We start from the raw sequence: 24,065 nt of genomic DNA, 5'->3' as shown, positions 1-24,065 counted from the left end.
TTCTAATGATTGTGCCACCAAAATTGCATTTCTTTCTCGGTCCTTGTGAATATCACAACATGCCCTTCTTTCTTGGCTTGGTATTTTAATCGGATGCGGACAAAATGACGCAACTAGCATAATCAATTTCTAGACTTTCTAGAACAATTCTATTTCAGTTCTCTGAAATCTTTCATTTGTTCAAGCTTCGTAGACTCCTCTAACCAAGGCAGTGCAGAAATATCGATCTAAAAATGAGATTTCTGAGTGCACGTGTGAAATTGACTATAACAGGTGTTCCTTAACTCCCTTAGTCAATTTTTTCCGCATCTCCTTATTTATAAAATTGATTTAATTTGCCATTGTCTGGCTAGCTGAAATCAGCATTATTGTAATTTGCCTTTATCGGGCTAGCTGAAGGATTCATCTCATCACAAAGTTTTTCACTTGACAATCACAGTGGAGCATACACCGAATTGCCAAGTACCCAATCAAGGTCATGATTTGAATATAATCTATTCATAAAGCCAGGGCTTTCGAGTTTCCTCTATAACCAATTGCTTTAGCGGAATAGCTCAGCTTTATTGTATACATATAATATAATCATCTTTATCAGGGTAGCTGAATTCTATCCATAAAGCCGGGGCTTTTAACCAATTGCTCTAGAGGGACAGCTCAAGCTTTATTATATACATATACTATTATAATCTGGGTATACGGATCCAATTTCTTAAGCTTGTCAAGAAGAACCTGTCATAGTCTATGTGTTGTTGAAAGTCAGAAAATCTCATCGTTAGAGTTCAATTCCCAAGCAACTGACCTAAACTAGACTCATCTACTCGACTATTCCATCCATAAAGATCATAATCATCATCGAACGTCGTCAACAAAAGTATGGTCTAGATAGTTTTGTAATGTCATACGCAAAAGATGCCCCATGTTGTCCGCTCCTATGCATACCAAGCCTATGGTTCATTCTATTATGATAGAAGAAGGCTATATCGGTCCCTGCAATAAAAAGGTATGGTGTTCAATTGTATCTTCTGGGATAAGGTCAATTTCCTTGTTTTATCAGGTTTCAACCTTGCCATTTTGTCAAAAATTTATAACTCTAACCATTAAAGAGCTTTTAATTCAATTGATATTCAAAGAATTTCAAATCATGAATTTGATTCAATGATCACCATTCTTAAAGTAACATGAGTTCATTTAAATATCATTATAAAAAAACTTAGAAAGGATGAAAAACAAGTTCAAACATGATGTTGCAAATGGGAAATGCGATTGTGGTGGAGCACAACCTTCACTTGTTCAACCAAAAGGCCCTGCTTTCCCTAGAATGGCGGGTGCCCCGTTGGATTAGGGTTTTCATCCGCATTCTCTCCCCATATCTCGATCATTTCTCGTGTCAGGACTCCTTTATCAACGAGATTTTCTATCTCTTCCATCAACGGTATGCACTTGTCAGTGGGATGACCTAATGCCCCCATATGAAAATCACAAGCACTATTCGGGTCGTAGCCATAAGCGGATGGGCTAGTCTTCATTCTTAATGGCCTTGGAGTGAGGTTCTGATTCTTGATTAAAGGGGATAACAAGTCGGAAATGGGCACTTGAAAAACCTTGAGGGTCGTATTTTCCCAAGACATCTTCTACGGCCAGTCTCAGACTACCTCTCCTTTAACTTTCTTCTTGTCACTTCCCACTTCTATCTTCTTTTTTAGCGTCAGAGAGGTCTCAAGAGTTGATTTCTTTATCTCTGCTTCACATATCTTGCTTTCCTTGATTTTATTTTTCTCCTTTTCAACACTCTCTTTGGCATGTACTTCACTTGTTTCAACCCCATCAACTTCATTCTGGCAATTAATTTTCAACTGCTGAGCATCCACCTTTATAACTCCATAAGCCAAAATATCTCGAACCTGTCGCTTGAAGTTGCTACAATTCTCGATGGAGTGTCCTCGGGCTCCAGCATGATATTCACAAGTAACATCCTCATTATACCAACTCGGATAAGGGGGCAGCAAAAGCTTGGCCAGACGTGGGACAATCAGTTGGGCTTGGAGCAACTTTGGATATATCTGGCTATATGAAAGCTCCTTTGATCTCACTTTCTCCTTGCCGTTATTATGATCATATTGAAGACCTTGTGACTGACCACTGAAACGTTCGCTTTGAAGGCTTAACGTTTGACCAACATCTTGGGAGAGACATTGATTTGCAGATCTCCCTTTATCGACAAGTTTTGAGCTTCCGGGGAGCTTAGGTTTTCCATTTTCAAAGCATAACAACCCTTCCGTGATGAAGTTTTGAACTTTAAATCTCAGGATCGTACAATCTTCTGTAGAGTGGCTAAACTCTTGAGAATGATAACCGCGTGATCTTTTGACACCTTGCCAGTCTGGACGTAAATAAGTGTTGTACCTCGGAGGAAAAGGCTTTAAGAGCCCACTTTCAAAGAGAAATGGTAAGAAGTCTGAATATGAGATCAGAATCGAAATCAAAGGTGTCATTCTCTTCTTCTTTCTATTCTTTTTGGCCTCCTTTATTGGCACTTGAACCTCCTCTATGCCTCTTTTCTTTGAGTCCGGTTCCACTTTCGTATTAGAAGTTTCACCCTTAACTTCTGGTTTTCCCAGTATGATCTCCGTAGCATCTTCTGGAATCTTACTTAATTTTTGGAGTTGACTTGAATTACCACATCCCCTAGCAGGTTCTTGATCAGTTGCTATCATCATATTGGCTACACCACTAACATTCAGATTCTCACTCGAAGTTTTCATCTATTCTTGATCATTTGTTATCATCACATTGGCTGCACCACTAACATTCAGATTCTCACCCGACGTCTTCATATTTTCTTGTGTAATAGGGTCATCTGATGATTTCTCCACATATATCACTGTAATCATCATGCTCATCAACTTGGACATCTGTCCCCTGGATTCAACTTGGAACTTCCTTGCTTCATCAATCATTTCTTGTTGGGTCCTTACGAGCTGTTCTTGAATTCTCTCGATCTTACTAACTCGTGCTAAGATCTCATATTTTCATGATTTATGCATGTAAAAATGCTTAAATTAAATCTATGTGAATGCAAATGTGGATGCAAAAATGCAAATGCAAATGCAAAAGATGTTAATCCCAAAAGTGACCACTATAGAACAACCTTCATTTAGACAACAAGATTTCATTACACCATGTAATCAAAATACAATTGTGATTCTTCATTTCCTTGAACCATACTCTTCATGGAATCTGGCACTGCATCTCTAAAATGGTCGGCGTATTTTATCACATTTGATAAAATCGATTGTCCTTGAATTAAATCTTGGGATCTTCATCTCCACTTTCAATGGAAAGTGTTCTTCACGTCTTTGTGAAGGGTCTTCTCGTCCTTGGCATTACTGCATCTATCTCCTAAGGGAACATCTTTAGGATGTCTTTCTTTGTGGATCGGTCTTCAATCAGTTTCAAATTTCTTCATTCATCGGATGTCCTTCTTCATGAATCGTTCTTCAATCAGGTTTAAATTTCTTCATTCATCGAATGTTCTTCTTCATGAATCATCTGAACGCCTCTGGATCTCCAGATTTTGATTACATGGTTAAGAATTTCTTATCACATTATGACCAGCCTTCTTATTAGTCAATCACTTGTGAATTAACACCTTGTGATGACATGAAGATGTGAATGCAATAAAATCAAAATAAAATAGACATAGAACAAAAATGGGTTAGTGCACATAATATAAACAACAAAATAAGTACCATAAACATCAAATAAAACCTACCCTCACATGTTGGCTACCCAATCATGCTTTAGTAGATCCTACCCAACATGATATCTACCCCCATGCTTTGTTTGAACATTAAAACCCTAACCGCATGATATCTAATTCGCATGCTTGCTTGACAAATAAACCTAACCGCATGATATCTAGTTCACATGCATTTATTCGAAAAAACGAAAATGAATGCCTTAAAAAGCTTTTCCTTGTGTACCCTCCTCACGGGACTCTTAAGGGTCGGGTTTGGCTCGACCTAAGTTTGGGCTCTATGTTCACTATATGCTTGGTTCGGTTCTAAAGTAATAGGTTCTCGAATTGTCTTTGCCGGTGCCCCCTTGGGCTATCGAACCCTCAATCCTGGCCCATCACAGGCTTTAGGGGATCGAGTTCAATTTCAAGGGAACACACCCCCTTATGTCCATACGGAGGTGAATACCATCACAAGGACCATAAGGGGTGAGCTCCAGGAGCGATCCACTCTCCCATGCGGAGGTGAAAACCACACGAGGGCATAGTCTCTCACTCCTACTTAATTAGGATGGAGCGGGGTTTTAGCTCATATCATGAAAATGCATTTGTGCAGTGTGTGAGGAAAAGCGAAAAAACACATAATAAAAGAACTCAAAAATCAATTCTCAATTCACAAATAATCTGAAACCATTAGCAAACAGATCAGTACAACTATTTAATTGTTAATCGAATTAAATCAAAATACAAACAAAACTTATTAAAAAACCAAACAAGGGATAAAAAACCAAATTAAAACAAATTTATAACTTTCAATTGCAAAGACACTTAATTAATCAACTATCGACCTGACTCTCTAAGAAAAATCCCCAGCAGAGTCGCCAAGCTGTCGAAACGATTTTTCTTAAAAGGTGAAAAAAGGTGAGATTTTGAAAACCACATTAATTTTAAATTATCTCTTTTTAATTTAAAAAACAAATGGGATTTAAAAGACCTCTCGTTTCAAAAAAAAATTTGAATTTCTTTTACGATCGAAAAATACGGTTCAAAGAGTCGCCACCAATCTTTGATTAGGGTATGATTGGACATCCAAAAATGTTTTGTCATTTTAAATAAAAATTAATTTTAATTAAAACAACAAATTGAGGTCTACGTTACCAAAAAATGAGTTTGGGAATCAGTTACGTGTGGGGAAGGATTAGCACTCCCACAACGCCTTAAATCGGTACCTAGTCGATTAATTAACGTCTTTGCAATGAACTTTACAAATTCGAATTTATTTTGATTTTTGATCCCATAAAATAAAAATGTAAATTTAAAACATTCAAAAGCACTCAAATAAATTAAATTAAAATTACCAAATCGTTTTATAAAGATAAAGAATGTTCGATTATTTACAAATATCAAGACCAGATCTTAAAAGTTATAACAACCTTTTCTCGATAAATTTAAATAAACGAACATTTCCTTTTCTTTCGTTCCCAAATTTTAGAGTGATGAATCAATTTTTAGGCGTCACTAATGGGATACACTTTTATTTTAAAATCATTAAAAGCGGACCTCAAATCAGTTATGACTGCCCACTTAAAACAATTTTAAATTAAAAGGGTATTACCCTTAGTCCGATTATGTAATAAGTCGAGTTATGCACGTGAGGCTATCATGCAAATTATGCAAAAAGGATGTCATGCCAAAATTAATTAAACTAAATTAAAAATATTATGCAACGTGACATACAAAAAATTATATACATATATTTTAATTAAAAATCATAAATTATGCATATTAACATATTATGTACACATATGACTCAAATATAAAAACAAAAACTTAACATGTTAAACTATAAATTAAAAAAATGTATATACATAAATGTAATGACTAAATTTAAATGTACGCAAATTTAAATTTATAAATCAGAAATAAATCAGTGACCTAAACATAAAATACTAAACCAGCGACCTAAATATAAAATACGCATAAATTACAGGGTCTGATATAAAATTTATCCTATTCGGCTCAAACTAAAATAATATGAAAAATTACATAAATAATACCTACACATTCAAAAGAAATCAGAAAATTAAAACAAATAAAGAACTTCTTTAAAAGAATAATCTAAATTTCGAGGTCCCAAGAATGATTTATCCTAAAAAATATGGTGACTAAAAGTTAATTAACCCAAACTCCTAATATAAAGCCTAATTAAAAACCTAAACCTAAACTAAACTAAACTTAGCTGATCACTCTAGTCTCTTCACTCTCCCTTCGATAGCGTCTCTCTTCTCCCCTAACTCCATTTCTTCTTCACAAAAGGCGCTACTCTCCAAACACAACCATACGTGGCTGGCTACCCCAACCATCTTGGAAACGACGACCACCTTTTCCTATCTACTCCTCACAGCAGTCGCATCGGCCACCACCTTGATGGCCACTCCACTCGACGAAAACCATTCAACAAAGAGGAACACCCAAGCTAAGCCATATAAACCGAGAATCTCGTTTTTATCTTCTCACTCTCTCGACGAGGACCTTAGAAGCTCGTTGTCTTCACCCAACCGACTTATCAGATTTACGTCTCCGACGGTCGACCATGAAAACCAAAGGCAGAATATTACATAAACAAAGACACCATACACCTAAGGTAGGACTACCTTCTTCCCTTTATTTTTATATTTCCATTTCAAAGTACTCACGTACCCACACACAAACACCGTACACTATAGACTAAAACAGAATCGAATATTCTTAAGAAATTTCCATTGATTTTTATAGATATAGAAAAACACCTCAAATACAAAAATGAGTTTTAACACTTACCTTTCCTCTGTTACAAAAGAAAATGAAAAAGGAATTTGTTGTGTTGTCCTGCTTGTAAAAAAATGAAGGGAAAAGAAGATCCTTTGATTTCACTGACTTCAATTTGTCCCCCATTTTTCGTTGTTGATGATTTTTCTCCTTTGTTTGTTCACACTTCTCTCTCAAAATCTAGAGAAAGACCTCTCTCTTTTAATTTCTCTTTCGTTTACAACCCAAAACGGAAAAAAAATGTTTCCAAATGATGACCAAATGCTTTTTGAAACTGGTCCTTTCTTTTGGCTCAAAAACGGCAGTAATATAAAGAAGGAATTCCTTCGTTTTTTCTCTGATTCCCTGATTACCCCTTGTTGTCTCTTTCTTTTTTTCTTTTCCTCTCGTGATAACTGATCTTTCTCTGTCTCTCTGTGTGAAAACTTTTCTGGTTCTTCCTCCTTCAGAAAATGGTCTCCGTTTTGCTTTTTGTTCTGTGATGCTTGATAATCTTTCGAATGATTCCCCCCTTACGTTCTTACTGTGTGTTTTTTGTAACTGTCCAGTAGCTTTTTTTATCAAACCCCTCTAAAACTTTTTTTTGTCATCTCTCTCCCCCCCTTTTTTATTCTAGTGGTTAATTACAACCTAAAAACCGACCCTTACAGTTTTCTCATTGCTCACGTATCCCTCCTACGATCTAACTAATACATTTCTCTCCCCTCTTTTCTGCTTATTAACTTCCTATAGTTATTTTGGTTTCCATGAAATCTTCATGTGATAGAAGCTGCTCTGTTGGATTTGGGCTTCTAAATGGTTTGGGTTTTTCTTTAAGCCCATCGTTGCTTCGGATTTGCTCTAGTTAGGCCCTGGACAAAAACGAGCATCTACAACATATCAAACACGTAAAGCACTATATGAGTACAAGAGAGATCAACCCATGTGCTTTCAAAAAGATTTGCAACAATGGATTGATGAAAATTTTCATATGAAATTTAGTCAAGGTAAAATATCAAACACACTCAAGCGATCATCTGAGTACCTTTCGACTAACTTAGAAAAAGGAGGGGATACCAAGCGGCACAAACCTATAAAATATCCAGAGATAGAGAAGGTTCTTTATGAATGATTTCTCCAATACCAAGAACATGTAAACATGTCCGGAGATCTAATTTTGGAAAAGATAAGAGATATGTTGAAACTTCTATACCCTCAACAACCTCCTGAGTCATACAAATTTTCTAAAATCATATTTTACTCAGTTATCCTATTTATATTTGTAATTTTATATAATTATTAATTTATAATATTGAAGGGACCATAAATTTGTACAAGGGTCTTTAAAAAATTATTATCTTATTAATTTATCGAAATTATTAATTTAGACATCGAGCACAAGTCGAGACTAAGAAAAAATTATTATTTTAGAGAGGTTATTAATTTATCGAGTATTAATTTAGAGGTTCTATTGTATTTTCGATACTTTTTATATTTCATATTGATAATATATTTTTGTCTCCTTTTAAAATTGTATAAATTTGTCTCTCTTAAAAAATTGAAATCGATCCTAACATAAAATCTCACTCCATACATGTATATGCCTCTTTTATTCATGAACCAATGACCTCAATGGTAAAAGAATTGTTGTTATTTATTGAGGTCTCGAGTTCGAGCAGCATAAATGCTAAGGATGTGAGCGTTCAATGTTAATAGTTGAGAATTATTCTTGAACATATATTACTTTATACTTATCCCAGATTAATAAAAAAATTGTCTTCTTTAAGCCTCCATGCAATACATCAACTTTTCTATCACAGGGAAGTGTGGCTTTAACTGTTTGATGGATTTATTGTTATTTTTTTATGTTTCAAGTTTAAACGTTGTGTATGTAAATGTATGAACATTCATTGTTAAAAGGTTAATAATCATTGAACATATAATATTTTTTATTTATTCTAGATTTATCGGAAAAATAGATCAATGATAATGTTAGTAAGTATAATTTAATTTTTTGTGTAATTTAATAGTAAAAATATTATACAAACATTAGTGATTTTAGACGTATCCGATTTGTTCCGAATTCAGTTCCTCCCCTCAATGTTTCAAGTTTCAACTAGGCCCTCGCCCTCGACACTCCTTTTCTAAAACGCTGCTCCCTCGAAGCACTATAGCCAACAATGGAGGTCGCAACCGCCGCCGCATCAAGCTTCGCCGTCCACGCGCACATGCTATCACCACCAACTACCGGTCGATTTGCAAACCCCAACAGATCCTTAACGTCTTCTCCGTCGACTTCCCTCCGGGCTTCTCTCTCCACCAACTTCCTCTCTCCCTCTCGCGCCGTTGGAAGCGTCGCTGGAGATTTCTCTGGATTCAAGCTACGGCCCGACTCTCTCAACCCAGCTTATCTCTCCCGCTCCAAGCCCAAACGTGGAATCGTCACAATGGTACTTACAAATATTTTAATTTCATCTAAAATTACCTTACTTTGCTTATCTAGGGTTTTCAACCGGTTATTAGTAGTAAAGTAGGAAACTTTTATTTTATAATAATGCTGAATTATCCTTATTTCTAATCTTAATTCTTAATTGAAATTGGAGAATTATATGCAAGTTGAGTTCCCCATCTAAGACGGAGTTTGATAAACTATGAGATTAGAAAAGGAAACAATTGAGTTTTTTCCTATGTTTGCCTGGAATTTTGTGGATAGGTTATTATTATTAATTCTTATCTTAGTTCTTAGTGGTGTAGGCAGCCTTTATTTTAAATTAGTATCATATGACAGTTAAGTTGCCTTATCTAAGATTAAGTTCGATCAATTATGAGATTAGACAAGGGTGCAATTAAGTAAATTCATTTGTTATGTGTTCACCTGGAATTTTGTGGATAGGTTATTCCCTTTTCAAGGGGAAGTGCATGGGAGCAACCTCCACCGGACTTGGCATCATATTTATACAAGAATCGGATAGTTTACTTGGGAATGTCGCTTGTTCCTTCTGTCACAGAGTTGATACTGGCTGAGTTTCTTTACCTTCAGTATGAAGATGAGCAGAAGCCTATTTATTTGTACATAAATTCCACTGGAACAACCAAGGTATGATTTTCTTACTGGAAATTGACCGCATTCTAGAGCCATAAATGTAGTCTTTTCTGTGATTATTGGCATCGTAATTGGCATTGGATGCTAAAAGATTTCAAAGAAATGAAAGCTTTTGTGTAGATTTTCTTTTGCTTTATTATGATACTAAATTGTTGCATTTATTCGTTTCTTTTTTCTAACATTACTAATAGGATTTTTCACTTTTTTCAGGGTGGTGAGAAGCTGGGTTACGAGACTGAGGCTTTAGCAATATATGATGTTATGGGGTAATCATACTTTTCACTTTTTAACTCGTAACCTATTTCAGAATTGGCTTGTTTTATGAGCTGCACAATATATGCGTTCATTTAAGTGTTGGAATGATCTGAATTCTCTTCCTGGATTCAATGTGGTGGTTTCATTGTCAAACTCCAGCTGCATCAACTACTGATAAATAGTTAATGCATCATTCTTTGTGAATGACGATAGGGCCTTTAAACCTTCCACATTTCTATAGCAGTATTTTTGTTCTGTCATGACGAGGCCTAGCTACATGCAGATTTTCTCTTCTTAGACACTAAGTAGATACTACATGCTGTAGCCCGTAGGCATGGAAACATTTCTGAATGTGTAACATTCTACAAAACACTGTACATCCTCATCCTTCCTGGCTTTATCATTTTGTGGTTCTGAATACTTTCTTTTGCTGTAGGTATGTGAAACCTCCTATTTTTACTCTTTGTGTCGGTAATGCTTGGGGAGAAGCTGCATTACTTTTAGCTGCTGGTGCAACAGGGAATCGTTCTGCTCTTCCTTCATCTACAATAATGATAAGACAGGTTGGTTGTCGGACAGTGGATCTCTGATGCTCTAAACTATCAATTTTTTCAACTATGTTGGATGTTTGACATTAATGTTTATTCTTTACTTTTCCCTCTATCACTCTGCAGCCAATTGCTAGATTTCAAGGTCAAGCAACAGATGTTGACCTTGCAAGAAAAGAAGTTAAGAATGTGAAAACAGAGTTGGTAAGAAAATAATTTACTTGATTAAGGATTCTTGATAATACACCAAACTTAATTTCGAAAACTCCATGATCTTGTCTAAACAGCTTTGTGTTGGCTTGCTAAACTGTATACCGTATATATTGTTTATGAATTTACTCATTAAAGCTGACTTTACAAATTTTGCTATTGGATTTGCCTCCCTAATTTGGGCTAATAGAGCTGCATGCTTTTTTATATGCATTATACTCAAGGTTAAACTCTATGCAAAACACATGGGAAAATCAACTGAGCAGATTGAGGAAGATATAAGGCGTCCAAAATATTTTAGCCCCAGTGAAGCAGTTGAATATGGCATCATAGATAAGGTTATTTTAATTGGAAGTAGTTATTGTACTGTACTAGTTTTCATGCATTTCTGAACTACATTTTCCTACTTTTATTCTCTAGGTATTATACAATGAAAGGGGTACCGAAGATCGTGGTGTTGTTTCTGACCTTAAAAAGGCACAACTTATCTGACCAGGAATTTGATCAGGTAAAAATTATGTTTTTGCTTGAATTGTTTGATTCATTACATTGCACGTTTTGTGTTCTAGGCATTATAAGATACCATGATGTAGCTGTGTTTGTTATTTTCTGTGAAATCGTACCTCGCGACCGAAATGATTTACTTTATAAAGGTTTTGATTGGTAAACCGTGGATGACAAGAATAAATGTTCCCCCTTTTTTGGTAATAGCTTCTATAATATGTTTACTGCAGAAGTATAGGCTGCATTTAAAGGGTGACAAGAGAAGCTGAGAACTGTATGTGCTTTGTCGAGGAGCAATAGCAAGAAAAGCCATGGGAATGAGTCATGGTCATCATGGATATGTTGTCACATCCTTCTGTAGCATAAATTAAATTCAAGCTTGCTGCATTTGATTCTTATTTTTTAAGATTATGAGGTGTAATCTTAGATTTTTTAGTAAAATTATAATGTTTGATTCATCAATATTATGGGCAATTCGTATTAGTCAATTGATAAATTAAATAACCTTCATTTGTTTTAGTCAATTGGTAAATTAAATATCGACAATTGTAAAAAAAAAACTATCCAATATTTCAATACAATCAGGGGTTGCATGCCTGATGCTTAAGGCTTACAGCATTGCCAGCTCAAATATAATAATATAATTGTTTATGTAATAGAAAACCTAACATAATTAATAATATGTGAGAATTAATCAAAACTAAAACAAATTCTTGTACAAGAATGCATTCCATCAAAGTTATAAGTAATTTTAAGATTTCTCATTATCAATTTTTGCATTCCACTATTTTTTCAGACTTATGTAACAGCTACATCAAAATCCTAAATTGCATCATAAAAACTACAATTAGCCCCTCCTTCACATGCATCCTAGAAGCATTTTGCCAGAAAAGTTGCATTCTAAGACCGCCTGTGAATAACAAAATCATCAAATCATTTTGAGAATATTAATCCAAGCCAGCAAGGGATAGCATTGATCTAATCTTCAGAAGCATTAAGAATACCAGCATAAAGCGTATGCTGCAGTGCCTGCAAAAATCAGCAGCAGAAATATTAGCTACTGCTAACATGATCAAAGCTGCAACAGAGCACGTGTGCAGAAATAACATCCAGATTAAGCTTTATCTCAGGATCCTATCCGGTTAAAATCTCATGAACCAAATCCACATCAATCTGGTCCACAAATGAAGCAAGCTAAAATAGTTTATGCAGTGCTTTGAATCTATTTGAATCCTTGGGAGTTCAATTTACACAAAAAAGGACTTGCCATGGATTAGAACCAACTCTGAATTAGCATTAATGGACAATGACATGAAGGCAATTGTGCTACCATGATTATTGTGTAATTTCTGTGCCCAAAAGCTCTCACATATGATCTGTGTATTGATCAGAGTTTGTGCACAATGCACATCCACAAACAATATGTTTGCAAAAAACAATCACGAACAGCAATATCAAAACCAAAACAACAGTAATTTCATGTACACATACACAAAGCCCTAGCATGTTCATATTTAGCTATTAGTGTGAGAATAAGTACCTCGAACTTTTACAAGTTGTGAGGGGGAAAGATACATACAGTTCAAAAGGTCAGCTCTTCATTAGGTATCCAAAGAATTTATAGTGGCCTGCCTTAATACAGCCTACCAGTGCACTTTGAAGAGCCACAATAGCAACTTCTCTTTTTTATATCACCATTCTCATCATGAACCTGATCTACCATATAATTGTAATGGTAAGTCAGCTCTTGCAAGGGAGGAATATTCTCAGCAGCAAAGAGCATTATGTGTGGGATTCTCTTGTCATCATGATCATAAAGAACATTTTGTGCATACAAATTAGGTGAACAGCTATGGTTTAAGAACCTCCCCATATTGCCATACCGCACCGCATCAATGGTGAAACCACTGTCTTGAACAACTTGTTGGAAACTTGAATGTCCATCATGCATTAGTGTTGAAAGATCATTCCAGAGAGAACTATCACTGTAATTATTTCCTATATCAAACAGATACTCATCATGCCCTATTCTTTTTTCGGCTTCCCTATCCTCGATAAGCTCTCCAGTATACTCACAAATAAAACTTCCAGAGGGAATTGAATTTAGGGATCTAACACCCCATCCCTTTGATTTTGTTTTAAAGATTTCAAACTGAAATCTTATGCCATGTTGACTGACTCTATTGTAGCAAGAAGCAGGACACTTGCAACTAGGACCACATTCATAGACAAGGGGCTTAGGCACAACAATGGCACCATTATGGTTATATGGGATATCACCTCCATTTTTCATCACACATGAACATTTTGCAGATTGTGAACATCCATTGATACAATTGCAGCCTTTGGAAGGAATACAGTGGAACCAATCAGGATACATCATGCGAGGTACATACAGAAATGTAGGAGGTTTTTCAGCGTCTATGGTGTTTATAGCACAAATGGGAATTATCTCCTTGCCATTTGAGATATCATGTACACAGAGCCCTTCTCGCACTTTAGATTTCCTTACAACTCTCCACGCAATTTCTGGTTGACCTGGAATTCTAACCAGCTTAAATTTATACACCAGCTTACCATGTGGTCCTGGTTCCTGCTTAAACTCCTCCACCAAATAGAGTCCATCATAAACATATGCCTTACATCTACCTTCTAACAAGCCAGAAGACCTTGTTTCTCCACGAATCACCCTCACTGGATTTTTCACAACTTTACTATTTGCCAAAGCTAGGTTTCCTCTTTCAAGCTTCTGGTCTTCAGGTTGCTTACCTTTTTGCATCACATTTCCTCCTTGACCCATGTACCACAAGACATCAGAGTTATCCAAGTCATCTTCATAGCTCCCCGATGCTATAATACTAGTAGCAACAATCCTTTCACCCTGCTTTACATAATCTATACCAGCTTGAGATGGGCGATGAAGGCCAACAATATTGAGCTCAACAAAGTACTGAAATTCATCACCAACTTCAACACCAGGAACTGTTCCAATAATTGATTCGCCAGTGTTGACATAGTTCATTTTCTGTTTGAAAATCTTTACAGCAAGGTAATCCACCCTCCTATGACTCTTTCCTTTTCCCTTCAACTTTGATTCTTCTTCCTGTAAGATCATCCGACAGATGGCTTGGAATAGGCGTAATGCCTCTCTCACTTTGCTCCTACTAGTCATTTCATCATTATGATGAACTGTACTGATCTGGCAAGAAGGAAAACTCATATTATTATTACATGATCTCCGAGCAAAATTATCATTTGTGTATTGCCCATCCCGATGGAATGAGTCTTTCTCAGCCCAAATAACCACTTGGTTGAGTCCTTGGTGAGCCCGTTTCGTAGAAGAATTTTTCTTGATTTTAGCTCGTTGAAGCAACATGAAGCTCTTCTTTCTTTTTCTTTTAGAAGAACCACCAGACAAAGCAGGATTCAAGGAGACTTTCCCAGGCAACCGAGTAGAAGTCATGAGGCCTGGCACAATCCACCTGTCAGATAAAACTTCTTGCCTTTCGCGATCCTTCTCCAGCGCTTGATTCTCAAAGGCAGATGAATCAGAAAGCTTTGTCTGAAAATCCTTGTCCTCTGTTTCCTTTGACTTGCTATCAAATTCATTTGGAGAAGATCCAAAAGGAGATTTGCTGCTGTTTTCAAACATATTGTTCATTCCCTCCGTCTTATCATTCCTAGAAGAAGCTTCATATGCACCTTGCTTCTTTGTTTTTCCAGAAGCTGGCTTTTCTGGTTTATATCGAATGTCTTCTGTGGAGAGCATAGGAGCACAGCCTTCTGGTGTAGTTTCATCCTGAACAGCTTCTATCACCTGTTTCACATCAGTACATATGGTCTTTTCCAAGGGTTTTTCTTTCTTTACTAACATCAGTGAGTTGACATTCTTGTTCTTTAAAGAGGCAAGCCATTTCATGCGCCCCTCCTTACTGAGTGGTGGAACATTGTCTCCACAAAATGGAGGGAAGTCTCTCACAACAGTGGCTCCTCCCTGTGAATAATGCTTTCTTCCTAAAGTCTTCCTCAGACTGCTTTGATCAGGATAGGATTTCACACCACCTTTTGGAAAAATCTCCTTTTTTGAATTAGCAACATTCCCCTGAGGCAAATCCTTCTGCAAACCAGAAATTTCTTTTACTGAGTTTTCTGACACAAAAACTACCTTCCTCATTACTGCTTGCTCACCTCGAGCAGCCAGCCACCCACACCCTGGTGGAAAATCACGAATTGCATAAGCTCTACCATGCTTATACTTGGTAGAAGGGGCAGAGTGACCACTTTCAGTTCGCCTACTTTCCAAGAATCCCACAGGCTGACTACTACTTTCAACCATTGACGTTTATTATGCAGCAGGGTATTGGAAACAACCACCTCAACTCAGATCATAAAATGCACAAAAAAAACCCTAGATAAAACAACATAAATAACGTTATACTGCAATGAAGTCAAAGATCAAACAAAAACATAATCTAATTTCGTAACCATGAACATCGTAAAACTTAAAAAAACGTAAATAAAACTCATGGACGAGAGACCATTAGTTTCCAAAATCAACAGAAAGGTTAGTATCAACAATCAAATATCCAAACCACTAAAGAACCTAAAGCAATGCCCCGATACTAAAGATCATGCCAACTGAAACGTAGGAGAAAAAAGAAGAAAAAAACAAGCAGTAATTTCATGAAAAGGAAAACTCAAACTCCGTATTCAACCAAATAGTGTAATGATGCGTTCATAAATCTATATTCTTCCAAGTTCTTCAGCAACTGATTACAATAACAAAATATTTCTATATTTAAAGCTTTCCAGTAAACCAAACGGGACAAATAAACTCATATTCAACATGCATCAAAACTGGAAAAATAAATGAAAATCGGGGGGGGGGGGGATCTACTATAGAATGCAAAAAAAAAAACTTCACAACATTAACATTTAAAAAACACTAAAGGATTCTTAAATCTGGATCGAAATGATAGAAACCTAAAAAAGAGAGGAAAGAAAGAGAAGTTTACTCAGAAATCTTTGAGGAAGACGAAAGAGAAAAAATGGAACGGACGGGTACTGGGGAGAATAAGCGTGCAGTAGAATGAAATCAACGGTGAAGTTGAAAACTGAAAATGGAAGTTACTTTTTTTTTTAGCAAGTAGTGGAGAAGTGAAGGGACACATCGGAGATGTGTGCTTTCATTTACCCTTTTGCATATGAGTGAGCCAGAAGAAGAAAAGCTCCCGTATGCATAATGACTGGATTAGCTCCCGCCTCTATCCTTGTTTAAGACAATTAATGCTGCCTTTTATTATTATTTCTTTTCCAAAATGCTGGCATTAATACTGATTTGTTTAATTTTTATAATACGAAAATGAGGCCAAAATTAATATATCAGACTTTTACAAGCGTGTCATACTTATATTTATACAATAAATTTGTATACCAATTTTTGTCCGAATTTAAAAAATATTATTAATTATTATTATTAATTATTATCTACCACTATCCACTATTATAACATTAAAATAATTAAATCTACCCATTATCTACCATTACTCATTATAATAATCTACTTTAACCTACCACTACCCATTATTATAACATTAAAATAATCCAACCTACTCCACTATACTCATGATATCTCATCATTATCCACACAAAAAAACCCATAAAATCACATGCAGTAATCGGTGAGGAGAGAAAAACAAAACAAAAAAAAAAACATTCGAACGAAATAAATCAATGGTTCTCGAAAAATATTTTCTTCGGCGATAAGAATTTCCAATCGAGGATCCGAACGGTGAAAACTTGCGTAAGGCCAACACGAACAACATACTAAAAAATCAGGATGATCGGACGGTGGATGGTGACGAATTAAAGTAAAGATAGTCGAATGAATTTTTCCTGTTTTACATCGATCAGAGCATACCCAGGCGATTTGGACCTCTGATCTGGGCTCCTCTCATCCAGGCGAAGCTGCTAGTGTATTTAGTTCATCGACAGTGACGACGATGACTGACCGACAATGACCACAGAAAGCACATAGCCTAGAGGTGATTGTCTGTGGAGTGAAATGAAAAGTTGGCTTTTGGTTCTTAAATTGTCTGTTTAAAATAGAATAAGCTGACGTCACATAAGATTTTGGGTAAACTTTCCCCTTCAGTCCTTCACAGCCTCGCTTGGCTTAATGGCTTCAATTTTTTGCCCTTTTATAAATATACTAGTATATATTTTGCTCTCACTCAAACCAACAAAGTTGCAGCAGAAGGCTTTCTGCAGTAGAATGGACTTCTTTCGCCGGAGATCAACGCTTCCTTCTGGATTTATTTCATTCATTTTCTTATTTATGTTTTTATTTATTGGTTAAACAAGCAGCAGCTTCCTTATCATAATTCAAGAATCTGAATAGAATTATCCTCGTGGACACAATCAGACCTTAGCTACGAGGTTAAGTTCATAGAGTGAGTAACATATTCCAATTTCATATCCGGAGTCTGGTCATAATTTCTCAAATAAGTAACTCTCACGTTACTCGTGAGGCGTTTTATCGAATTTGGACGAACATTGATGGGATTTCCTTTTTGCACAAGTCGAGCTCTAATGGATAAAAAACTTAGGTATACTTATTGCATATAGAGGATTACATATTGGAGTTTAGGCTCAGAGAAGTACGATTATAATCTAGGGGCATGTATTGACCACACATCTTATGACAGTCGACCGACCAGTCTACCTAGAAGGACTTGACTCAACCTAAGGCTTTGATACCATTAAATGTAACACTCTTAGACCGATACGGGTAGCCCGATCTGATCCAAGGTGTCACATTGGGGTCACCGGAGCGACCCACAATAACAATCTAGGAAAATTTAAAAAAATTATAACATGTAAAATCATAAAACAATTTATAAATCAAATAAAAGTTAATAAAAACCATTCATATATTACAAACATAATTAAAATCATACAAGTTCCAGACTCAATATAAAAAATCAAATGTGATCTACATGTCCCTAATTACACATTATATTGTACTCTACAAGTAAACCGAAGGAACTCCCATTCTGATGTCGATAGATGCACTGGATCGATTCTTTTAACTTAAAATGGTGAGTAAAAGAGTGAGCTTTGGGAAGCTCAACAATACATAACTACTAGATGATGCTAAAGGACATGCAGATAAGTGGCAAGCATAAAATTTCATTATTAATTCAGGCATCTACAGGTTTTCGTGATGAGTTAAGGTTCCACTGATATTTCTTCAAGTAAAAGACAGGAAGTTTACCGTTCAGAGGAAACGTTCAGAGGACCAGGTTCAAGAGATTGAAAACATACATCTAGTGCGTTCCTTGAAAACCATAATAAAACGTAATCATAGTTTAAAAATAGTAGTAGTTTATTTCAACAAAATAGTTAAAAATCACTATAGTACCCTCCCCCGAACACTCCATATGAAATACCTAAGAACATGCATCCATAAAGACTTACCCTATATCCCTAGGATCTAGGAATCTCATATGGGATATCAGAACATAAAGGAATTACCTTCTAGTTGAACCTCAAAGTCTACAGACACCTACATAGACAATACCCCACTATAAATCAGTTTAACAATAACAAGTAATATCAGAGATCAGAAGCCAGATATATCATATATTAGAAAATAGAAATCGAGTTTTTTATTTAAAACACAAAGTTACCCTTCAACCTTACACCAAATGTAGTACCCCAATACATGTATCTATAAGGACTTACCATAGACCTTAAGATATAGGAGTCCACTATGGAAGATCATAAAAGAAAAGAATTACTAGCTAGCTAAACCTCAGAGTCTCCAGACACCTACCCATATAATACCCAATAAAACAGATCAGATAGCAGACAGTAATATCAGAAATCAGGAGCCAATTGTACCTTGTGTCAGAAACCAGATATCAGAAATCGTACTTTATATAAATCAGAGAAAACATTCTTGTCCATAGGGAACACACTAGAGGATCTATGTATTTTTTGAAGGCACTTCGAAGTTGACTTTTACCTTTTTGATACTTAAATGATTGATATTTTAACCATGGGTACTCAGATTTTGAAATTGAAATTAAACACAAATCCTGACTTAAATTAAGTTGGGTTTTCTAAATTAAACTTATGATTACTTTACTTTAATAATTACATTAGAAATTTAATATATTTAAGTCTTTAATAAAATTAATTGAAACTTTATGATTTGGTCCTTAAAAATAATGTTTTTACAATTCCTATCAATTAAGAACTCTGGTTGAAAGTAAAATTTGACACGATATAAATTGAATTTTGGTGACATTAATTTTGTGTTTTAACATGATTTATGAAAGCATTTTAAGAAAAGTTGAAATACCCATGTGCTCGTATTTATTTGATTGGCTTAGTTAGAAAGCATAATTTAGGCTGATTGTCCACTATGATGTATGTTTTAAATTATGAGTGCTTCAGCTGATTTGTGCATGATGAATAAATGTATATATGAAATGAGCTTTTGCATGTTTCTACTTTGACCACTCCAGTGACTAATGTAACATCTGATATCTACTATGTATGTTTTAAATTGAATGCTTCAGCTGATGTGTACATGATGAATAAATGTATAAATGCTTCATTCCAGTAGCCAAGCAATCGTTCCTTCTTTTTCCCCCAAAAAACTGCAGATTTCAGAATGAACATACTTCAACCATCACATATGTGTCAAAACTCACATGTATCATGCTTCATAACATCAATTTAACATTTCAACATGCTCTGATCATCAAAATTCTGATTATACTATTTTAGTTGCATTTTAGTAACTCCTATAGTCATGTCTTACATTTTAGGCTTCTTACCTATTCTAACAAGTTAAACATACCAAATTCATGCTATATGACATGTCCAAATCAAACGAAACACCAAACATCAAAATTTGGCCAATCAAGGTCTAGAACAAGCTTGACTCTTCCTATAGGAAAAAAATCACTCACCATTCATCAATTGTAAAGCACACTCATTATGATTCATCATTGCAGAGCTACAAGTTAGTTAATCCACAGTCTTATCAACCGTTAATAGCCACAGAAAACATATCCAAACCAGGACACAAGTTTTATGGCGAAGTTTCAGGTTCAGAGTTACAGCAGGGCAAGGAAAGTTAGCAGAAAATAAGAGCACTGAGAAAGCACTAATATTTTAAAACTCCTTTTAACATCAAAGAAGAAGATGCTGAAAGAAAAGACATTCCTAATCTCCACTTGCACAGCCTTTGCATCCACAATGAACGCATTCAATAACCTTTTCTTCCCTCAAGTGCTTCGGAACACGGCAAACACAAGTTGTTGCAAAGTTGTGATCCCTTGGTTGAATGCAACGTAAGCAACACAAACGTTCATATCCTGGCTGCAATAAATAAGACTCAAAAAACAATTAAAAAAACTGCTACAACAAAAAGAAATTTAAAACTCAAAAAGACCAAGCACATGAGAGAAGGAAGAAAATACAACTGTCTGATATGTGAATGTATGTAATGTACATATATATGTCCATCTATATCTAAGCACACATTCAACACATTAAATGATCTCTGAGATGTTTCAAATAGAAAAACCAACCTCTGATGTGAAATAATTGATCAAATAGTCAAACACAAGAAGTCTATAAAACATTAGATGGATCTGCTTAACAGTATTAGAAAATTGCCATAGTATTTGATTATGAAACCCAAAACCAATTTGTCTAATTATCTATGACCCCATCGGTTCCAGAAAAACAATGAAATGCTATATTCCTAGAACATATGTTAATATTTGTTGGTTTGCTCAACAATACAAATACATTCACATACAATATACATGCAATTCCCATATAACAAGTAGACGAGCAGGGACAAAGCGACAAACCTTCTTCCATTTTGCAATAAGATTGCGGTCAGCATATCCTTGGTCCAAACAGAACTCGTACAATTCCTTAGATATTTCCTTCCGGCGGTGGTAAAGGTCGAAAATATAGCGGCTCTTTTGATGGGCAATTTTGAAAATGGGCCACAATGTCTCACATTTTCTCTTGCCATCGTGAGGATCATTCTCAGCTATCCAATCAGTTAACAAATTAGTTCATAACAATGATAAAATAAGAGTTTCAATAATCAAAGTAGAACACATAGATGATGCAGAAAAAATCTACCTTCTCTCATCTTTGCTTGTAGCTCACGAAGCGTCGGCTCAATCAATTCCCATCCTTCTGGATATTTTACACGGTTTGTCTTCACCTTCGGCATTGTTCTACCTATGAACACCACAAAAGCTTAATTAATTTTCAGAGCGACAGGATATTACTGACAATTTCGAAATTCCTACGGTTTTACACAAGGAATTAAAGTTCACACCGGAATCGGGTAAAATCCTAGTTTAGTTTTCCTACAAGAATTCTATTGAATGGGTAAACAAAAAGGAGAGAGTCAGAGGACTACTCACTTACGGATCTTGGTATGCGAGGAAGATGGAATGGGCAATCGTGTATTGAGATTTCAATCGAACCCTAAATAGATTGTTGATGGGCGGTATTTTTGCTTCGATTTTGCAGGGGATTAGGATTGACAAAACTGCGAGCCCGACGCGAAATAAAGAGGGGGGATCCGGAGAAGTTCCACGCGCGCAGCAATTGCACGTAAATAGAAACGGTGTGGCCTGGGCCTGAAGATAATATATTATAATACGATAACAATAGGTTCAATGGCCCAACAATATAAGAAGTTAGAGAGTGTTTGTTTGGCTCTCAATGAAATTATTCAGCGCTGAATGTTGAATCATTCAGCGCTGAATGTTGAACTATTCAACATTCAGCGCGTTTGTTTCGCACTTCTGAAATGATTCAGTGCTGACTGATTCAGCAAAACAGTGATGAATGATTCAGCACAGAATTACATTCTGAATTCTTCAGAGTCATTATCAAACAACATATCACATTCAGAGCTAATTCATATAGAGTCTCTGAATCATTCAGCGCTTAATCATTCTGAAGTAAACAAACAACCCCTTAGTGTTGTGTGGCATTTTCATGCATAAACTTTTTAATCACATTAATTATTTGTAGTTATAAATCCAACTTACATAATAATCAATCTATTAAAAAATTTCTAATTTTATTCTAACACTAATGAAAGATATAGTTATGGACGGGCTGAATGTGTGATACTCTGTATCATAAGGAATTTATCTCGCACCACAGTTCGATATGTAAGCCTTTGATTTTATTATGGATCTCATTATTTAGAGCCTTTTATTCAGAGCTTGCATGCATGTCCTCAACCATTCGGCGAACCTCTTGTCATACAGTCTGCTCAAGAATCTTTCTTAAGGAAGCTTTCCTTGCTTGCGCTTGAACAATCAAAGCGAGAGAGAAGGATAACCAACATTAGGATCTTGGGGCAAGAAGTTCCACAGACTCATCATTTTTAGTTTGGGAGGAGAGTCGTTGGCCGGTGTTAAATAATTTGCCTCCGTAAGAGGTAGAATGGAGACAAGAGAGGATGAAATGATTTCATCTAGGTTTTCATTATTTCTCACCGTCTTGGTCGAATTTTTTTTATAGTGATCTTTTGAACTGGTACTGAGTGTAAGCTCATTATGAGGACATGAGTGATGGCAGGTTAGATAGATATGATCAGTTGTTGCAGGCGTTTTCTCGAGCTGCAATTTGTAGTTTCGGATCCTACGTTCTTCATATCAGGAGAGAAACCTTACATAGAACAAAGCTTTTCTCCCAAATTCCCTTAATTTTTCCATTCCCTATTTCACCTTTAGCCTGTACTGTTCTTCTAAACTCAAACATGAAATTTATAAAAGAAATTCATTCACATAATTGATTATCTATTTCTAGCAATACCAACTAATAGACAATAAACAAATCACAAATGAAAGAATTTGCAACTTTTCGCATTGCGTTGGGCATTATTATTTGCAACTTTTCGCATTGCGTTGGGCCGTATTCGTTGCCATTAAAGAAAAGCTCCTAAACATTAAAATATTCAAGGGATTTAAATATCAATTGTTGAAACTCGTTCAGGAAAGCATAATATTAATTACCAATAAAAGGTAATACAAAATGAATAAAATTCTTAGCTTGCTTTGAAATCTATGTATTTTCAAATGCAAGTTACCCACTTAATAGTTATAATAGAAAATACCTCGGATCAATCTGAATGACAATATTAGTAGGTGTCGCGGGCGTCTTTTGGGTGGGTCTGGAATTGGGCGGGTCTAGAATTGGGCTTCGACTTAAAAAAATGTGTTAAAGTCGCCACTGATCATTTTAAAAACATTTAGGTGGATCGGACACCATCTTACCTGATTTGTGTTTTACTAGAAATGTGTCGGGCTCGTGAGTCGGTTACAGTCAATGAATGATTAGCACCCTTGTACTGCCCTTTCGGTACCAATTAATTTGTCGATTGTCTTAATTGCTAAAATTTAAAAAATTGAAATTAAAATTTAGAAACCCGACTTAAATTGCTTACCTTTGATTGGTTGGAATTCCTCTAAAAAGTAAAAAATGTTAGATAAAAAAATAATAAAAAATACTAAATAAATCAAAGGGAAAAAATAAAATAAAAACATAAAAATTAAAAATAAATCAAAGAAAAAAAATATTAAATAAATTAAAGGGGAAAATAAATTAAAAATTAAAAAAGTTAAATTTTAAAAGAAATAAAATAAAAACAATATGAAGTAAAAAAATCATAATAATTTAAAAAAAAATAAAAAAAATAAAAATTGAATGGATCAAATTGAAACAAATTGAAATTAATGGATTAAATTGGTACTAAAAATGAGATGCAAGAGAAAAATAAAGAGTTAGAGGGGTTAAATTGCAAAAAAAATTAATTATAAATAGGGACCGAATTGAATAAATTGAATATTCAGAGGCC

The 24,065-nt window shown here is 35.4% G+C and overlaps 3 protein-coding genes across 6 annotated transcripts; 1 reads left to right on the top strand and 2 right to left on the bottom strand.

The window, feature by feature from the left end:
* Nucleotides 1–8,603: 8,603 nt before the first annotated feature.
* LOC120114301 (ATP-dependent Clp protease proteolytic subunit-related protein 4, chloroplastic-like) lies at nucleotides 8,604–11,624 on the top strand. The gene is made up of 8 exons (XM_039135261.1): nucleotides 8,604–8,973; nucleotides 9,417–9,620; nucleotides 9,837–9,892; nucleotides 10,318–10,444; nucleotides 10,556–10,633; nucleotides 10,864–10,977; nucleotides 11,060–11,147; nucleotides 11,374–11,624. The coding sequence occupies exons 1-7, from the start codon at nucleotides 8,704–8,706 to the stop codon at nucleotides 11,129–11,131; spliced, it is 921 nt and encodes a 306-aa protein (XP_038991192.1). The 5' UTR covers nucleotides 8,604–8,703; the 3' UTR covers nucleotides 11,132–11,147; nucleotides 11,374–11,624.
* A 306-nt stretch (nucleotides 11,625–11,930) lies between these two features.
* On the bottom strand, nucleotides 11,931–16,382 carry LOC120114300 (histone-lysine N-methyltransferase, H3 lysine-9 specific SUVH6-like). 3 transcript variants are annotated; one of them, XR_005515377.1, is made up of 3 exons: nucleotides 16,159–16,382; nucleotides 12,684–15,551; nucleotides 11,931–12,172 (listed from the first exon to the last, which is right to left on the bottom strand). XR_005515377.1 is itself a non-coding variant. In XM_039135260.1 (2 exons), the coding sequence occupies exon 2, from the start codon at nucleotides 15,477–15,479 to the stop codon at nucleotides 12,777–12,779; it is 2,703 nt and encodes a 900-aa protein (XP_038991191.1). In that variant the 5' UTR covers nucleotides 15,480–15,551; nucleotides 16,159–16,382; the 3' UTR covers nucleotides 12,198–12,776. The 3 variants fall into 3 exon arrangements, 1 of the variants encoding a protein (XP_038991191.1); XR_005515378.1 differs by having other exon boundaries at nucleotides 12,723–15,551; XM_039135260.1 differs by lacking the exon at nucleotides 11,931–12,172 and having other exon boundaries at nucleotides 12,198–15,551.
* A 3,845-nt stretch (nucleotides 16,383–20,227) lies between these two features.
* Nucleotides 20,228–21,767, bottom strand: LOC120114243 (protein BUD31 homolog 2). Of its 2 annotated transcripts, none has more exons than XM_039135206.1 (4): nucleotides 21,613–21,767; nucleotides 21,323–21,424; nucleotides 21,040–21,227; nucleotides 20,228–20,539 (listed from the first exon to the last, which is right to left on the bottom strand). In XM_039135206.1, exons 2-4 carry the CDS (start codon nucleotides 21,414–21,416, stop codon nucleotides 20,384–20,386), a joined length of 438 nt encoding a protein of 145 aa, XP_038991137.1. In that variant the 5' UTR covers nucleotides 21,417–21,424; nucleotides 21,613–21,767; the 3' UTR covers nucleotides 20,228–20,383. The 2 variants fall into 2 exon arrangements, with proteins under 2 accessions (XP_038991137.1, XP_038991138.1); XM_039135207.1 differs by having other exon boundaries at nucleotides 21,617–21,767.
* Nucleotides 21,768–24,065: the final 2,298 nt, after the last annotated feature.

Source organism: Hibiscus syriacus, unplaced genomic scaffold, assembly GCF_006381635.1.
Source record: "Hibiscus syriacus cultivar Baekdansim isolate YM2019G1 unplaced genomic scaffold, ASM638163v2 tig00110221_pilon, whole genome shotgun sequence".
Taxonomy (NCBI): domain Eukaryota; kingdom Viridiplantae; phylum Streptophyta; class Magnoliopsida; order Malvales; family Malvaceae; genus Hibiscus; species Hibiscus syriacus.
This window is presented reverse-complemented; position numbering and strand designations above follow the sequence as displayed.

Excerpts from the sequence above, each read along its gene's own strand:
- LOC120114300 (XM_039135260.1), bottom strand. The coding sequence starts at position 15,479 with ATGGTTGAAAGTAGTAGTCAGCCTGTGGGATTCTTGGAAAGTAGGCGA.
- LOC120114301 (XM_039135261.1), top strand. The coding sequence starts at position 8,704 with ATGGAGGTCGCAACCGCCGCCGCATCAAGCTTCGCCGTCCACGCGCAC. Across the intron at positions 9,893-10,317 it reads GCAATATATGATGTTATGGG|GTATGTGAAACCTCCTATTT; the intron begins GTAATCATACTT and ends CTTTTGCTGTAG. Across the intron at positions 10,445-10,555 it reads CTACAATAATGATAAGACAG|CCAATTGCTAGATTTCAAGG; the intron begins GTTGGTTGTCGG and ends ATCACTCTGCAG.
- LOC120114243 (XM_039135206.1), bottom strand. The coding sequence starts at position 21,416 with ATGCCGAAGGTGAAGACAAACCGTGTAAAATATCCAGAAGGATGGGAA. Across the intron at positions 21,228-21,322 it reads ACAAGCAAAGATGAGAGAAG|CTGAGAATGATCCTCACGAT; the intron begins GTAGATTTTTTC and ends CTGATTGGATAG. Across the intron at positions 20,540-21,039 it reads TTATTGCAAAATGGAAGAAG|CCAGGATATGAACGTTTGTG; the intron begins GTTTGTCGCTTT and ends TATTTATTGCAG.